Source organism: Carlito syrichta, unplaced genomic scaffold (assembly GCF_000164805.1).
Source record: "Carlito syrichta isolate Samal-C Ts95f unplaced genomic scaffold, Tarsius_syrichta-2.0.1 Scaffold288683, whole genome shotgun sequence".
Taxonomy (NCBI): Eukaryota; Metazoa; Chordata; class Mammalia; order Primates; family Tarsiidae; genus Carlito; species Carlito syrichta.
The window spans coordinates 37554-56845 of NW_007232779.1; the positions used below are offsets into that span (position 1 = coordinate 37554).

The 19292-nt window shown below is 43.5% G+C and overlaps 1 protein-coding gene across 1 annotated transcript in view; it reads left to right on the top strand.

Annotated features, from left to right (window-relative positions):
* Positions 1–19292, top strand: part of LOC103255904 (dipeptidyl aminopeptidase-like protein 6) — a gene marked incomplete at both ends in the record, with an annotated part of 85065 nt that overhangs the window by 36644 nt on the left and 29129 nt on the right. Inside the window, 2 exons of the mRNA XM_021710353.1 lie at positions 4159–4313; positions 7220–7317. Of these exons, the coding sequence (XP_021566028.1) occupies positions 4159–4313; positions 7220–7317 (253 nt within the window). The remainder of the gene's footprint in view (positions 1–4158; positions 4314–7219; positions 7318–19292) is intronic.

Consider the following 19292-nt stretch of genomic DNA (forward strand, 5'->3'; position numbering starts at 1 on the left):
CCCGCGGGCTCAGGCAATCCACTCGCCTCAGCTTCCCAAAGGCACAGGATTACAGGCTGAGCCACCAAGCCCGGCTAGGGTAGCAAATTTTAACATGGGCTTTGGTGGGGTCAAATGAACTGTATCCAAACTATAACACACATATGAGTGAGATCACATGATGTTCGTCTTTATGTGTCTGGCTTATTTCACTTAGCGTAATATCCTCCAGGTTAATCCATGTTGTCACAAACAACAAGATTTCCTTCTTTTCTAGTCAGTTGTTGTTAATCAGAACTTAATTAAAGTCACCTGTAGAGCCTTTGCAGAAAAAGAGCCTGTACCCTTCCCCTGCCCCCAACAAGTATTGATTCTCCTGCCTGGAGTGGGTCCAGTTCTGTATCACATATACAACATTCCAATGTGCTCCCCTACCAACCACTCTAAGCCATTCTAGGCAAATATGATGAAATGATATTGGTGTCCACCTCTTAACCCGCATCTGCCAAACAACCTGGAAAACGTGATGACTCCTTTGTTAGATTGCCCTTTATCATCTTAAGCCCCCACCCCCAATTTGTCCTACTGGATATGCTCTTAACATTATTTGGCAAGAAAGAATAGCTGTTCAAATAATGACATTGGCTTCTTCCAAATATAGTAAAAAGAAATTAGGAAAATCATCCCAGATCCTACCTTGGGCTTAAGCTGCATGGATAAAACTTACGGCATCTTCAAGAGAGAGGCAATCATTGACTATTAAATATCCTCAAATGTGACTTTCTTTTCCATTGCTAAAATGATCCCCCAGTAGTACAGGGAAGGTGAAGAAAAGATATATTCTCTAGTTTTCCTGAGTTAATTTTGCTCAGTAAGCCAAGTTATTCGTTTTGTTCCAAGGCAAGGGTCCATGCAATTAATTGAGTCAATGCAATAGGTTTTCTTTCTCTGTCTGCAAAACTCTGTTTCTAAACAACATTTGGTACATGGCATTTAAGCCAACTGCCTCATTAAGCTGAGAATTCTGGAGAAAGTGTTTGCAGAATAGGGACATTTGTAATTAATGCTGAAATGTCATGGTTTCTTCTGCCTGGCCCCTTCCTCCTTAGTTTCATATACTTAATTATCTGTTTAATGAGTAACTAACATACAGAAGAATAATAATACCAAAAAAAGCAATGGACATTTAGGAAAAACAAAGTAAAGCCATCCTATTATAGTTTTGTACAGTGGCATTTTGGCATGGCAGAATTTCTTGTATATGCCACTATCTCACTGGGGGATGGCACTGAAAGGAACAAACCTTTGCTGTCACACACAGCAGATACTTGCCATCCTTGAACTACATGGTCTCTACGTTCCTTTCCAATTATTACATCTTGTAATAGGCAGTGATCATTTTTTCTGCATTCCAATTCTCTGAAGAGTGATTGAGCTTCGTGGAAATATTCTGGCATTTTCTGATGAAATTGATGGAAATATGGTATTCTCAGCCTAGCCTCAGGGCCAGCCTTCACCCATACTTTCTTAGTCTCTTGTCCCTACAAGTGTGACCTACCCTGACCTATGTTGGTCAGAGCCATGGAGTAGCATTTTCTTTAGGTCGGAGGACGAAACTAGAAATGAGATATAAACAAAGATGAGTGGAAATGAAACATGACCCTTGCCCTCCCTTTCCTGGTCACTTTTCACCAAACCTATTGGATAAGAATGAAAGTGGTCTGATTTTGCACACGGTTGCCAATTTGTCATCCTTCTGATCTTGGGAGATTACCTTGGGTTAAAAGAGAAGAAATAGATGAGTTGTTTCTTTGGGTTTTTTAAAATTATTATCGCTGTTTGTTTGTTTTGTCCAAAGCTGCTTCATTTATAAAGCATTTTGTGCAGCCAGCCATTTTTCTGTTTTGGATTTTCCTGAGTCGGCTGTGAATTAATGTGCTGTGAAAAGTGCTGCAGGGCTCCTCTGCTGATTCCCTCGGGCTCTGCGCCCTTCTCCCTCTGCCCCTTGAATTCTGCTCACTCACAGGGATTTCACTGGAGCCCCCATCGGTCCCTTTCCTCCTGGCCTGCAGTGCAGAAGTGATTGAGCACAATCACCCGCAAATTGCTTGCAAATGGTGCCTATTTTTTCCAGCAAACCATCTGCCGGAGTCTATTACTCACCATGCCATGCGAGCAGCCAGGATGGATCTGGTGACTCTGTAAAGTCACTTCTGAATCACCTCATTCCAGACTCGTACCTGAACGTCACTCTCCTGGCTGCTAAAGACACTGGAAAATTACAAACCCTTGAGATTTGGCCTTCCTCCTTCCTTTTTTTTCTCCTCCTCATTCACCTCAGCAGACCTTTGAGATTTTATCAGCACTGGAAAAGCTTCTGAGGACTTTGTGCAGGATGCCGTGAGATCACAATGCAGAGGTGGAGCGGGATATGAGAGGCGACAGGCCACCTTGCCCCTCAACTTACAGATGAGGACTCATGACCAGAGAGCAGGACTGGGGTTCGAAACCAAGACTCCGGGGCTAGAGAATACATTTTTCACTAGCACTGTTTTCCAGACCCTGGGATGCACTGTCTTGTGATAAAGTCAGGTGGCACCACATTCGGTGGGGGCGGGGAGGTCTCCACAGGCTACTGGTGAGCCTGGAGGGAGGCCCTCTGCAGAACGTGAGAGAAGCATGCGACGTGAGAATGACACAAGGGAGTTTATCATTCCCACCAGTGCTGCTGTAAGTCCCACAGGCATCAGGGGAGGAGTGGGTGGGGTCGGAGGGCATACTGTGCCACTAGCCTCCCCTGCACACAGTCTGGCTGTAGCTACCACCCCAGGAGGAGTGTGGGCAGTGAGCTCGCTTTAGGCCTCTGGACTTGGCTTTGAAATGCCACCACGGATGGCACTGACCAGGCCCTGAGCCCTTCTTCATGAATCCTCATTCCAGCCATCTAGTCTCCTCCCCTCCACATCCTCTCCAGAGTTGGGAGGTCTCTGACATTACCCACTTCTTTCCTGTCTATGATCCTGTCCTTCTGTGGACAGTCATCCTTCAGCTTCGTTCCAACGTTGTATCGTTCTTTGCTGTATTATGCACTCATTTTGACTTTTTGATGATGTCTCTTCAGGTTCCTTAACTGCCTTTCTACTACTACAGCTACACAGACCAAAAGTTTATGGTATGCATCCAGGAATAACTAGTTGAATGGGACTCATTATGTAATTATACTGATCATTATTTTAAAAACAAACCTAGAGGGAATTAGGTTGCACTACATGTAGACCCTGTATAAGAAAGAATCCTAAGAGCTGTTAGCAACGAAATGGATTCTCTCACTCCCAATACTCTGATTTGTTACACTTGGAAAGTGCCTTCTAGTGACATGTTTAAAAATACAGTAGTTTTTTTTTTTTCCTGGAATAGATATCAAACCCTACAGAACTTATCTATAGTTAAAATTCTAATTGGCCAAGACACCTGTGGGATGGAACAGAATAATGGTTATTTCCGGTTGAAACCTAAGAGAATCATTACTTCCATTTCAGTCCTTCTCAAGATGGCTCCATGTTGTTTTTCTGTCATGTATGGTGAATGTACATCTATCTTTTAAGAGTGAGGAGCATTCTGGGACTTTGAACACATTCTCCTTCCTCAGGGTTGTTGATGAGGGAGCTCCTCATGTATGCATGAATCCTTGGGCATCTCCTGTAAGTTGCTCTGTTTTTCTAGGATTCAACCTCTGACAGAGCTTGCTTTCTCACTTGGTTCTGTCTGTATGTGCCATGCTTCAGTGTGAACTGATTTTCTCTAGATCTGTGTTTCAAATCAAATAGCAATCCACAACAGTACAATAATACTTGGTATTATTTTGTACTTGGTTTTGGGGCTCATAGTGCTCAAATTAATGCAAAAAAAGATTGCTAGACAATTAGCATCTGTTCAGTTGAGCTTTGATTTATTGGGTTTTCTAGTGCCAGATTTGGTTGTTGGCATCAGATATTTCTTGAGCCCCCATAGAATGAAGGCACTCGCAGGGCAGAGTGAGGGCTTCTCAAGGGTTGAGGCAGATAAATGACTCCTTGAGAGTTCATTTCTTTCCTGACCAGTTCACAATCGTGCCTGTGCAGCTCTGGTTTCCACCCCGTTTGTTGCCCATTCACATTTCTCTACTTTCTTTTCTCTTAGAGGAGATTTTGAAGACCTACATTGCACACTGGTGGTCTCCAGATGGTACAAGACTTGCCTATGCCACCATCAACGATTCCCGCGTCCCACTCATGGAGCTCCCCACCTACACTGGCGCCATCTACCCCACAGTGAAGCCCTACCATTATCCCAAGGTAGGTGAGAAGAAACTGCAAAACACATTCTTTGAATTATTCATGAGTTCCACCACCCAGCTGACTCAGAGTGTGGAGATGTGATAATCAGACATGTTTATGAGCAAAGCAGTAAACAGAGGAAAGATTAATTGTTCTCATTACGTTGCATTAAATTCCTGTCTTTGTTGAGTTGAATTTGTTGGCTGGATTACTTTATTTTAAATAATTGAATTACTGTTAATCATGTGTCTAATCATTTGAACCAAAATAGATACATTGCCTCCACTTGTGCCTCGTCGTGACAAAAACTCATACTGCCCACTCTTGCTCTTTATATTGCTATTTTGAATTTGGCTTCTGGGAGCTCATGAGGACTTCTGCCTGCCCTTGATCTCCTGGTTCTAGGTGAAACTGTTTTGTGCTTAGTCATCACTATGACCTAAATGTTTACGCCCTTCTCAAATTCCTACATTAAAATCCTAGCCACCAAGGTGATAGTATTAGAAAGCGGTGCCTTTGGGAGGTGATTAGACTATGAGGGCAGCACCTCCATGAGTGGGATTAATATCCTTACAAAAGAGATCCCTCCCTCTTTCCATTATGTGAGGACACAGTGAGAAGACGCCCTCTGTGAACCAGGAAGTAAAGAGGCTCTTACCAGACACAGGTTCAGCCAGCACCTTGATCTTGAACTTCTAATCTCCAGAAATTTGAAAAATATATTGCTATTGTTTATGAACCACCCAGTTTATGGTATTTTGTTACAGAAGCCTGGACGAACTAAGACAGTCACATTCTGATCCAAAAAGCCAGTAGAACAGCAAACATCCAGTAGAATGGGTGGGTGGCAGGAAATGGAGGTAGGGGCAGGGACATCCCAAATCACAATATCCCAGCCTCAGGGAGGGTCTGATGCTAAAACCTCCTAGCTCACTCAGTTGGAAGGAGACTGACGTTGGTGTAGACGCAGCTCTGGTGGACATGCAGGGTCTGCTTTGCTTCCCGCTGGCTTTACTAGACTGCTCTGAGGCCACTGAACAGAATGGAAGTGAGCAGTTTGCTCCCTGGACCCTCCTGGTGACTGAGAACTTACTCCCCATTGAAGGGTGCCTATTAAGCATCCCTTCAGCCTTTGCCAGTGGGGCATGAAAACCTCACACTCTAACCCACCAGCGAGCTCAGGAAGCTGACAGTACATGCCTGCTATACCATAAGTACTCCCTAGACATGCTAGCCTAGAGTATGTAGCAAGAGGAGTGATGATATGTAAGGAAGATAAATGGGACCAGTGAAGTTCCCAGAGTCACAGCCAGAGAAAAGAAACACCTTTCAGTCTGCTTGTGTTGCCACAACAAAATACCTGGGTGGCTTAAACAATAGTAATTTATTTTTCACAGCTCAGAAACCTGGAAGTCCAAAATCAGGGTGCCAGCTGATTCAGTTCCTGGTTAGGGCTCCCTTTCTGGCTTGCAGACAGCCGCCTTCTTGCTCTGTCTTCATATGGACTGGCAAGAGATGGCTCTAATGTCTCTTCCTCTCCTTTTATGGACACTAATCCCATCATGGGGATGCCACCCTTATGACCTTATCTAACCTAAATCACAAAGGCCTCACCTCCAAATACCATCACATTGGGGGTTAGGGCTGCAACATGTGAATTGAAGGGACACATTCAGCCTATAACATCTGATAATACAGACTTCTTCTAACTGCCCTTTGATTGGCGTGGCCAGTCTCCAATGGGGTTTCAGAAGGAAGGAGCATGATTCCCCTGTGACTATAGCCTTTGTCTCTGCCTTTTCCCATTCTGAGAGCATCTAGAAGTTAACACAATGTGGACTTGCCTTTGACAGAGTTATTTCACTCTTTTTTCAGTTAAGCTTGATTATACTTACTTATGTGGCAGCATCCAGGGTTTTCACTGGAAGCAGAGTTAAATAAAGTATGCTGTACTGTTGTCAAATCCTTTTGACCCTTCTGTGTTTTCCTAATCATGGCCTACCTCCCCCCACAGCCAGAAAAGTCAATGGTTGTCTGATCTCCATCCCCTTTATGGGAAGTCCCCTAATCTAAGAGCTATAATCTGAAATTCTTTGATGCCCTATTGATCTTACAGTGAACTTTGGGACATGTTCTCTGAATCTGGGATTATGAAACCTCAGATTGCTCAGGATTTGAGGTTTCATACTTTAATAGAAGATCAGAATATTCTGGCCACCAGAATTTAGACATTGTTTGCCCATTTCTACCCACTTTCAAATAAAAGCCGTGAGTCAGTGAAGCACCTGACTTATACTTTGCCATGGGGCTGATTCCCCTTATAAACCTGAACATCCTCTGCAGGGTGGAAATGAGGGCATCAAGCCAGACACTGAAGTCCCCCTGACAAGGAAACCTCATATTTCTCCCTAGCCCCTCCATGCCAGTTACTTGTCCCCCATCGAGGGGATCAGGGAAGCAGAACAGTGCCCCATTTCTTTTTTGAAGGACTTAATCTTTTCCCACACTGAGCCATGGCCGCTGCTCATTAATGTCCATCACTGGCTCACCCTCCAACTCTCCCCCTTCTGTCATCCCACCCATCTTTTCTCTCCCATTCATTGTCTAGTCTTCTCTTTTTCCCTCCCATAGTAGTTAGACAAATGGTACAGTACTCACTTAATATTGGTAGACCGAAAGCGATGGATGGAATGGGAAAGGAGTGGGGTTCCAGGGAAGAAAATGAATCCACCCAGTTAGCCCTTTGTCCTTTTTGAAACTCTACACATGAATGATTTGTTCTCATTATCAATTTCACCCCTAGTATTGAGCTCCAAAGTTTCAGGAGTGCCACTTGTGAGTCTTCCTGGAAAGACTTTGTGGAGCTGAGGCACTCTTCAGGCATGAGATTGTTTATTTATTCTCTGTCCCTTTTTAATTCCCAGGCTGGATGTGAAAACCCCAGTATCTCCCTGCACGTTATTGGCCTAAATGGACCCACTCATGATCTGGAGATGATGCCACCTGATGATCCACGTATGAGGTTTGCCCCCTTCTCTCTATTTTGTCACAAAAGAAAAATGAAGACGAATGTGCATTTGTATGGTCTTTTCAGGATCAGATTTATTTTACAACTAATTTGAACATCCAAGAAAAGGGTACATTTTCCAAAGTTTTCCTCTGAAGCTTTATGCTTCTGTTTTCTAGAAAAATAATACCATTCAACAAGTATTAGGATTTCTTATCTCATGTCAGGAACAGATTATCCTCCTGGGAGGCTGAGCTCCTCCAGGAAGGGCATGTCTGGGTGAAAAGAGTATCTTAGTAGGGCACCCTACTTTGCACATGGCAGAACATTCGCCAGATGAACTGATGCCGTCTCTCCAATAAATTCATAGAGTTGGACCTTCTGTAAATGACGCCCTGTTTTTAGATCATTATTTTAAAGAACAGAATAATTTGACAGTGGTGAATCCTATTCTAATAATGGCAGATCTCCCCGTTGGTAAGGTCACAACCGTGTAGTTGGTGGAACATATTGACAATACTATTGATAGATTATTATGAACATCTGGTTTTGAAGAATTGTTTCTAAATCAAACAACTGAGCAGACTCAATCTAAGTAAAGTGGTCTGAATATCAGTTTAGTATTGTCCCCAATTCAAGCAGTCTGGGGACTAATTATGCTCCCAGAGTCCAGTTATACCATCGTCAAACCCTCCTCTGTTAAGAATATTAATGGGAGACTCAAAAAAGGCAAGGGGACTGTAGTGGTGCCAAGACTCACCCATGTCCTTCTGTGAACAGGCCTATTTAAGCCAAGTATGATTCATTCTGAGGCTCAGCAAATACTCAACCCAATTTTTGTCATACTTCAAGCCTGGGTCTGTTTTATTCAATTCAGAATTCCATGTTAGAGGTAGCTTCTGGCAGCTTTCAGAAGGGCAGGAGCCTTGACCTCAGGTCTCACTCCAGGACGGATGTTCCAGCACCTGGTGATTGTGATCATCCCCAAATGATGTGCTCATCTCCCGTAGTAGCTTTCACTGCTGTCCTTGTCCCACATCCTGAGTGCTTGCACAGAAGCTTAAGACCTCTGCAAAATTCTACTAAGATTTTTTTCAGTTCTCCTTTCCTCCATGAAACTGAAAATGCCATAACGTCTTCGGGTGGACAGACCAAGCACAGAAACCCAGTGCTTTATAAGGGTGAAGTGTTCTTAAATTTCTCTCGGTGGCTCAGCCTGTAATTCCAGCATTTTAGGAGGCTGAGGTGTATGGATTGCCTGCACCTGCGGGTTTGAGACCAGCCTGGGCAGCTTGGCAAGACCTCGTCTCTACAATAAATCAAAAATTAACTGGGTGTGGTAGTGCACACCTGTAGTTCTGGCAACTTGGAAGGCTGAGGTGGAATGATCACCAGTCCAGCAGGTCGACACTGGGGTGGCCGTGAGTGTGCCATTGCACTCCAGCCTGGGCAACACAGTGAGACTCCAACTCAAAAAAAAAAAATCTCTCCCTGCCCCACATCAGTTTTCTCGCCCATGTGGGAGTCTCCTCAAGCATTAACAAACCTGCCTCCCAGCAGCTGGTCCCAGGGACGGCCTGTCACTGAAGCGTCAGCCCTCAGAGTGCACTGGTTGGGAGTGTTGAATTGTTTGCCTGGTATGTTTACTGGGATTTTAAAAAATAGTTCTGATTATTGCTTTGGCTTTTCTCCTGAAGATCCATATATTGCATTGTTTTCCTTTCAGCCCCATCCTTGCCAAGCCTCCTGGGGCCTGGTCCAGCAAACTCACTGAATTAATATGGAAAGTCACCTGGAAAATTTCAGCCATCTGTTTGAGTTAATTGAAAATCTCGTTGAGTCAATTGGTGATGCTGTTTCTGCAGACTTGATTAGCTTCAAGGACAATGAAAAATTAGCCTCAGTCAGGACTTGAAGTTTGGATGCTGGGCTTCAGATTGTCTGCTTGCTCTAATTTCCTAAGCTACATGCGATAATGTGTTTTATGTGCAATATGAATCTGTGATATGTAAATGTCACACTTTCTAATACTGCTTCTGTGCCACACATCCTCGGGATTTTTTAAAAAGTAAGCTCAGATATGTCAGAAATCATAAACTTAGTGCAGATATTTGCCAACCATTGGACTGAGCACTGAGAATTTAGTAAGGAATGAAACGTGGAGCTTACAAACTAGAGGGGAATATAGACCTTGAACAAATCATTCCTAGCAAGTAAATCACTGCAGGCATGAGGAGAGATCGTGGAGAATTGTGGAAGAGGAGGCCCATCTGGTCTGGAGGGTGGGCAGTGTCATGGTTTAGGCCAGAATTTCTCAACCTCAGCACTAGTGACACGGGTCCTATTTATTCTTTGCTGTGGGGATAGTCCCATGCATCACAGTGTCAGGCAATGTCCCTGGCCTTACCCCCAGATGCAGTAATTCCCTGACTCCTCTTCTGGTTGTGACAGTCAAAAATGTCTCCAGTCATTGCCAAATGTCCCCACTCTTCTGGTTTAGAGTAAAGGTTCTCTAGCTGACTGCCTGGATTCAAATTCCGATCAGTGGTCTTGGTCAAGTTACTCAACTGCTCCCACTTCACTTTCCTCATCTGTAAGGTGGAGATGCACATTAACAACAAAAGTGCTATGAAAATTAAATGACATAAGGCACATAAGGCTGGCTTATACCACCATTCAGCCTCATGGTGTAAACACCACCAAAATGCAGACAACTCTCACCTGTAACTCATCCTTACCTATGTCAGAACTGCACGTTCACTAAGCTAACTGCCCACTCAACATTGCCACTGGGTGCCGTCAACATATAATTTTTTTCATCTTTATTTTAGCTTCAGGGAATACATTACATGCATGTTCATTACATGGATATATTGTGTAGCGGTGAGGATTGGTTCTCAGGTGGTCCATTCCCCAGACAGTGAACACTGTACCCCATAGGTAATTTCTGACCATAACCTTCCTTCCCACCTCCCCCCCCCCTCCCACTGGTTTCCCCAGTGTCTATTATTTCCATCTTTGTGACCATTTAGCTCCTGCATATGAGTGAGAACATGTGGAGTTTGGTTTTCTAAGTCACAACATATAATTTTTGATATGGTCAAATTGTTACTTTAAGGCAAAATAAATAAACATGTGTCCAAGATTTTAACTTGTTCTTTAATAAGGAACCTGTGAGTTGCTAAAAGCAGTCCAAAGGGCAGTTGAAAAGCCTGATATATATAGACAGCTTAACAAAGAAATGCTAGGATTCATTTGCTGGGTTACAGATCCAATCATAATCTTTGGGGACATCTGATCCATTAGACAAAAATCCATGAGAGAAGTCTACACAGCAGGCCTGAAAACTCCCAGCCAGTTGAAAGTCAAGCCCAGCATTGCCCTAGTGATCTTGACTGCCTCTTCACAATTTTCAAATAGATTTGCTGACAATGTCTAAACAGCACCTCAGATGAAACACAGTCCAAACCTCCAGCTCTCCCGGTTCACACCTACTGCCCTACAGTCTTCCTGTCTCAGTGCAGGGCAACTCCACTTTCCTGGCCACCTTTACTTCCATCTGTGCTGGGAACACTTCTTGATAGGTTGCCAGCATCAGCCTGTGCCTCCCCTCCCCTCACCTCCCTTGCCTGGCCCACTAGCACCCTAGGACTGCTACCCTCCCAAGATCCACTCCCCCTCTGGTCCCACCCCCTATCAATCCCACACAGTGACCAGAATGACCCCTTAAAGAACATCAGGCTACACATGCTTTGCTCCCAGCCATCCAGTCGCTTTTCAGTTCTCTCAGAGTAAAGTCAGGCTTCCTACAGTGGCCTACAAACCCCTCATAATCCGCTGCAGCCATGCACACCGTCTTTCTACACTGCCCCCCTCCTCAAACAGATTGCATCAGCCCTTGAGGGTCTGTGCCTGTAGGGATCCTCCCCACTTAGGTCTTGATCAAATATATTGTTCCCACAAGGACTTCCCTAATAACTGCATTTCATATTGCAGCCCCACCCCGCCCACCCCTGCTTTTATTTTCTTAATAGGACTTATCCCAATGGGAGTTTCCAGAGACTGTCTTTGTTTCATTTTCCCACTTGCTATTGAAAACATGCAGAGCCCTGGCTCTAGTCCTGCACCAAGGCTCCATAAATCTTTGTCGAATAAATACATTCACTTAACATTTAGCTGATAAAATCTTACTTTGATGGGATTCTTGAAGACTGAGACATTGTCAGTTGTCCGGTACCATTCTAAGAACCAAAACCTTAAAATATTTAACTACTGATGACATCCTACTATCTCAATTATAGGATACTAGAAGAATGAACTAAAAAATAAGATACCTACTTTAGGGAGGAACATAAAAAGTAATGAGACCTAAGTAATGCCCTCGAAAATCTAGAAAGGGACAAACACAGAGATTTCTGGAAGCCTGTGGCTTATTTCAGCAGGCCAGCTCAGGGGCAACCAAGAGGAAGAAATAAAACATTCAATATATCTATCATGTCACCTTCATACCACTCACTTCCAATTTCCTTTTTTGTTTGTTTATTAGCTAGCCTAACAACTCCTCCAATGGTTCCCAGATATAGTGAGAATTAAATCTGGGCCTTCAAATCTTTATGCTTGGCAAACATCATTTCTACGTGCCATGCTCTGTATGAGGCCCTTGGATAATTAAAATCTGTGGCCTCTCCCGTCAGGGAACTCACAGTCCAGAAACCCAGGGGCTGCAATGAAGTGTGGGAGGAGCCACACCTGGAGCAAAGATGCCCACTGCAGAAGGGAGTCAGAAGTGTTCAGAGTGGCTTCACAGATGCCGCAGAATCCTAGGGCAAAATTAGAGGCCCTCTTGGGAAGTCACTATGTTGAAGAGAACTAAGAGTAGCGACCCCAGTGCAAGGCTTAGATTTCCTGGGGCCAAGACAGTAGTGGCCCAGATGACTTGTTAAGCTGAGAACAGTTACACTGAGCCTGTCCAGGAAAGCATAAGTGCAGTATAACCTGTGGGTGGAAAGAAAAAAAATAAACCACCTGCCCTGTGGTTTCTAACAGTTGTACATAGAAACCCAGCTGCACTGATAAAACAAACACAGTTGTTTTTTGCTGGTTTCCCCGGGCCTTTCCAGAACTATTGAGCTGGGTGTTGAATTAAGATACAGTAGATAGCCGGCGGTACCGTTTTGAAGACATGTTGCACTGTGCTGATATGTGCTTTTATTCACCTCTAAATATCCCGTTAGGATGTAGTACAGCTGCTCTTTTCCTGATTGCTTGGCAACACCAGGTTGTAAAAGGCTTGCAGAAACCGAGACAGAAACCAACACTGTGTCCCCGATGCACCTGAGCCCAGGTTGGACACACACTCCTCCCTCCACCCACTTCCAAAGCCCATGAAAGGCTCAAAGGCCTTTTGCTTTTATTTTATCTTACTTCACTGTATTTGTTTTGATCTCAAGTACCAAGGACTTAGATGCTACTCATATTCTGGCAGAGGACCATGGTCACTTCATGCAGACCTCTCTCCTTTTATTGTTCTTTTGCAACCATAGTCCCTTCTCCCACGCCTTCCCACTTTTAGGCACCTATCTTAAATATATTTTAATACCTCGTTTCCTCTGTATTTTTGTAAAACAAAATTGGTTTTTTTGTGTGTGCATGCTTACTTCACATAAATGTCATTGTGAAGTAGGTAAATTATAGATATAGATACAGATACAACTGCAGATGCAAATATGACTGTAGATACAGATACAACTCTCGCTATAGATATAGACACAGATACAGCTCTAGATGCAGATACAGTCATAGATACAGCTATAGATATAGTTATGGAGATAAATCCAGCTATAGCTATAGATACAGATATAGTTATAGATATAGATAGTTACGGATGCAGCTATAGATATAGATACAGCTATGGATATAGATACAGATACAGTGATAGATATAGATACAGAGATAAATACAGCTATAGATTTAGATACAGCAATAGATATAGATACAGATATAATTATAGAAATAGATACAGCTATAGATATTGATACAACTATATAGATATAGATACAGTTATAGATACAGCTATAGATATAGATACAACTATAGATATAGATACAGTGATAGGTATAGATACAGAAATAAATACAGCTATAGATATAGATACAGATATAGTTATAGAAATAGATACAGCTATAGATATAGATACAACTATATAGATATAGATACAGATATAGTTATATATACAACTATAGATAGATATAAATATAGTAATAGATATAGATACAGAGATAAATACAGCTATAGATATAGATACAGCAAACAGATATAGTTATAGATATAGATACAGCTATAGATGTAGATACCACTATAGATATAGCTATAAATATAGATACTGCTATAGATACAGCTATTGATATAGATACAGATACTTTATAGATACAGATACAGCTATAAATACAGAAACAAGAACAGTATAGATACAGCTCTAGATTCAGATACAGCACCAGGTAAGCAGATAGAAATACAGATACAGCTATAAATACAGATATCTGAGCACTATGTGAAGACCTAGCACACTGATGTGCTCACTGCTTCTAACTGTACACAGTGATGCTAGATGCCACAAATCCCAGGCAGCTTACATACTGATGGCCTCCTCTGTGCCCAGGATCCTCCTTCAATACACTGCCCATAGCACTCTCATGCTGACCCACACGTAAAATCCAGTCTTTCTTCCTTCCAACATGGTAGATTGACTAGTCTTGGCGACACTGAAGGTTATCAGAGCAATACAAACATCATCTCCTTACTTAATGACTCGAGGTCCCCCCAGAACACCACCACTTTAACCACCACCACCACCACCACATCACCTCTACCACAAGCATTGTGATCACCACCACCACCAACTCCACCATCGCTTCCGCCATCACCACAACTGCTATCACTTTCACCACCACCACCACCACCACCACCACTTCCGTCATCCCCACCATCACCATTATCACCACCTTTACCACCATTATCACCACCTTCACCATCACCTCTACCAACCCTAACTTGGTACCTGTTGCTCTCCATCCTGAGGCCTCCTCTGCCTCTTTTCCTGACATGAGCAGGCTCTCCTCCACATTTACAATGTTATATTTATACTTGAGGCATCTGAGCTGAGGGGATTGACCTGACTTGTCTATGGTTGCATACATAATTAGTGGTAGGACCAGGACTTGAACACAAATCTCTTGTCACCAAGGCCACTGCTCAGCATTATTCAAGAAGTCACAGCTACTATATTTCCCTTTGTGTGTTATCTTTCAGATAACACAAAGCCAGCTTGGAGGGATCACTGGCAATACCTCTGTCCTTTCTGCTTTCCTTTGTCAGGGTGTGGCCCCTATGGAGGTTGGAATTGTTCAGATGCCCCATGTGATTCTTAAGTGTGGCCGAGGCAGAGAGGCTCCTCTCTGGAGAATAGTTTTCAAACTGTAGATATCCTATTCCACCCCCCAATCCCTGAATCTGCCATCCTAATTCAACATATTTCTAATCTTTCTTTTGTCTTCATTTTAGCAACTCTGGGAAGAGATTGTTTTAGCTGAGTTTGACTTCCAAATGTTTTTGGAGGTGGTCTGGTTATAAATCACAATTGCTTAAATGTTCTTGTTGCCCTCAGAGGTAGTCCTATCTCTATTTTTACCTCATGAGTTAAAGCAATAATCTGGGCACTTAAATATTCAAATGAAATCATCTTAGGGAGCATCAGTTCAAGGAGATCAGTTTCCGCAGACAGAGTTAGTGTTCACAGCATCAGATCAGGGAAGGGTGTTTGTTATTCATGAGGGTGAGAAGCTATTCCAAGAGACTGGAGTGATGTAGATGCTCCAGACTAGGGCACTGACAGATCTTTATTCTGTTGATGCAGTGAAAAGGAAATTCACAAAGTCCTTCTTGATCATGGAATTCTATGTTCAGTACTTTAGGAGGCTGGAAATTTGAGTCTCAGCTGTCGGGACAGATAAGTTTCTGGTGAAGGAAGTATGTTTACATGTTGTGGCCTAGGTTTGAAAGGGCAGGCAGGTGGTTCTGAAGACGCTATGAATAGATATGCAACAAGTTTATAACTACCAGGAGACATTGAAAAAATAAAATGGAATCTGCTTGCCTCATCCTCTTCAATAAGACACTTCTGTTAGCCAGCAAGCTCTTCCAGCCAGCAAAACAGTCTTGACATCTGAAGATGTCAGCAACACACTAGACAAGGTTTTAAGACCAAGCCAGGTGCTGGTAAACTCAAAGGGCTAAATGACAGCTGCAGTTTCCTCCCATGGGCCACAAATAGCAAGTCCAGTTTATGGGTTTGACAGCATCTGCAGAAAAAAATGGGACTTGGCAAAATTTACCTAGCATCATGTTTTTGAATGTGTTGATGTGCATTGAAGCATGAGCAAATGTAATCCATATCTACAACCCACTAGCAAGTCACTATTTTGTGGCCATGGCTTCTCATTTCTAGGATTCTCTTGCTACTGGGGTTTTTAAAGCTTCCCTATTCCCCCTCCACTTCCTCTACAATTTACAGAGGATGAAAGGGAGGCCCACAGAAGGCAAGTGACTTGTACAAAGTCATGCCTAATTCATCAGGGGGCCCTGCCTGGTATTGAGATTTCTAAAACTGGTGTCTTTTGTTGTGTATTTGTTTCTGCTGTCTATTTGAGTCCTGCCTGGCTCTCAGGAGCTACTGGAAGCAAATCCTCTCCCATCTCTCCAGCTGTACTTACTTGTATTTTCACAATCAGTAATAGTTCAATTCTGTGCCAGACATTCTGCTCGGTGTCGCACAAGGAAAACTTAGGAAGGTTTAGGACATGACCCCTCCCCTGAAGACACAAACAAGACTGCACACTTCAGTCATGGCGGCTCTCTCGGGAACTGGTTTGTTCCTATCCTGACTTCTGAGATTTTGAATAAGTCTCTTCTCTCCTCTCCCCAAGATCTGATTCACGGGTCAGAGAACATCTGCTATGCTGTGTCTGTTGAGCTGGACACAAGCGAAGCTTATTGACCATCTTTTGTCAAAGATCTTTTATCTTTGCTTGAAGTTCTGTCACAGAGCCACCCAACACAGTCACATCAGAGAGTCACATCAGTCACCCAACAGAGTCACCCTCCTCAGTGGACCTGGTATCTGTGAAGCATGCTCATAGGATCCTTAATGGTGGAAGAGGCTAGCGGCTATCTCCTGGTTATAATGTGAGGGGCAAAGGCCCATGTGCTGCCCAAGATATTGGCCATTATAGTTACTCCTCTAGACTGAGGCCTTTTACTTGGAACAATATAGTAACGTGTGACTATTCTAATAAAAACAAATTCAGGTTTAGACAGTGAGAGAGTTTAATTATAAAGAAAGGCTATGACAATAGGGAGAATACTCTGATCTCAGAAATCTGTGAGCATCTCAAACAGAAAAAGGGTTTCTTTAATCAGGAAAGGAGGAGGTGAGCAGAGGTGAGAGAATTGCAGAGGAAGGTTGGACAAACGAGGGGAAATGCCTGGTGAGCGCCGGCCAGAAAAGGGCCTTACGTGGTCAGACAGTTTTTAGGAGAAGCCAATTGTGGGGACATGTTCCACTACCTTTGTTGTTGTTCAGGCTTGGGGGCAAGTAGGGAACTCAGGGACCTATAAGACAGAAAGGAGCCTACCTACAGTTTGGAAAAGACAGAGCAGAGGGCAACTGGTGGGCACTGGTGATACTTGGCCAACTATCTCAACACAGTTTAACTGGAGATCAGACACAGGAAGATATGTTTTTAAGATGGGAGCACAGCAGAGGTTTAGAATGAGGTGGTTTCCCAGGAGCCAGTAAGGGAATGGACAGAACAGGATGAGGATGGTGGGAGTTGAGGAGTAAGAGTTAGAACTCTCACCAGAAGTGGAGGTTGCTGAGAAAGGAAGGAGGTAGGCACAAGGCACCAACCTCAGGTCCTCATGGTTGTAGAGAGGAAAACTTGAGAGGCTCTTGACACTGTGCAAGTAACGGTGAGCCTTGCAGACCTTAGCGTGGTCAAGACAATTGGGATGTTTCTTTGTCAACATCACACCTAGTCCTGTCTGGGCATAGCAAGTTAAAGAAGTGAGAGAATGGCATCATGCAGACAGTGCCAAACAGAACAGCAGCAAGGCCCTAGCTGCAGGATCGGGTGGTCATTTCATTGCCTGAGCCCCAAAAGTAATTCTTCAGGCTCCTCATCTGTAAAAAGAGGGACCTGGATTCTTTGGTATCTCAGGGTCTTTCTGGCTATGAGTCTGTTTGCCTCCCTTCATCACCCTAGCATTCTAAAGGCTCAACTAATGCCTTAACTTCCAGGAATGACATTTTCTTGAGTGGCACATTTTGGTAAAATGGACAGCTGTGGTCAGGGCGTTTTGTGACCCCTTTCTGTATTAGTCATTCCTCCAGGAGTAAAAAGGGGAAAACATTCAAATTGTTTTCATTTCAATAGCATTTATAAAACAGTAGGGGGAAGAAACCCCCCAGGAGAGTGCAGTGCCCAGGGGCTAGCTGAAGCTGGGCCTTTATTATCATCCCAGTTCTGAAGGGGCAAGAGGAAGAACAGTAACTGGATCCCAAGGACAGGCAGCCATGTGGAGCAAGCCACCAAGGGACTAGGACATTGAGTATATGAAGGATTATAAAGAAGAAGCCACAGAATAAATACCCACTGTCCTTCCCCCTCTTCCTTTGATCTACTACTAGTGTTCCCATGAGGTAGCCAAAGCTCCCTGATGCCATCTGTACAGGGAAGACCCCACTTCCAGCACAGAGCAAGGTAGAGAATATGCATCCAACATATATGATGTTAGAAGCCTCAGGATCCAGGAGGTGTTTAATCCATATTGAGTGGACAGTTTGAATATGTAAGTGGGTGATCAATGGATGGATAAATAACGGATGGATGGATGGATGGATGGATGGATGGATGGATGATGAATGGGTGGATGAATAATGAATGGATGAGTGGGTTTATGGATAATAAATTAGTGGGTGTGTGGATGATGGATGAGTGGGTAGATGGATGGATGGATGTTAATGGATGGATGGATGGATCGATTGATGGATCTATGGATGGATAGTGAACGAAGGATGAATGGGTGGTTGGATAATGAAAGGGTAGGTGGATGGATGGATGGGAGGGTATATAGATAATGGATGGATGGCTGGGTTGATAGATGATGGATGGATGTGTAGGTGAATGAATAGATGGATGGATGGGTAGGTGGATGGATGGATGGGAGGGTATATAGATAATGGATGGATGGCTGGGTTGATAGATGATGGATCGATGTGTAGGTGAATGAATAGATGGATGGATGGGTGGGTAGATAGAGGATGGATGGATGGGTAGGTGGATGGGTGGGTGGATAAATGATGGATGGGTGGATGGATGGATAAATGATGGGTGGGTAGACGGATGACTAGATGGATGTATATATGGATGCGTGGATGGATGGAAGAATGGATGGATGGGTAGATAGATGACTAGATGAATGATTGATGGATATATGGATGGGTGGGTGGATGGATGAGTATATGGATGACTGGAGGAATGGTTGGTGGATATATGAATGGGTGGGTAGATGGTTGGATAATTAATGGATGAGTGAATGGATAATGTGTAGGTAGATGGACAGATGGATGGATAAACAGACTGTTAGGCAAATAGATAGATGGATGCTGAGCACATGGAAATGAAGAACTGGAGAAGAGACAATGTGAGATTTACCCCCACCATTACTAGTCAATGGATCCCTTCATGTTCAAAGCATTCAAGTTGTGGAATAAGGATGCCTAAGGTGTGTCCTCTGTGACACCCCCTCTCACTTCCTTCTCCCTCATCCTGATGGCCGGCCCTGCATTATAATCAGCCCCTAAGTTGAAAAGAAAAGGTAGCATGGTTTATTTGTACACTGAAAGTAGAGTTATGAAAATGTGCATCATTTGT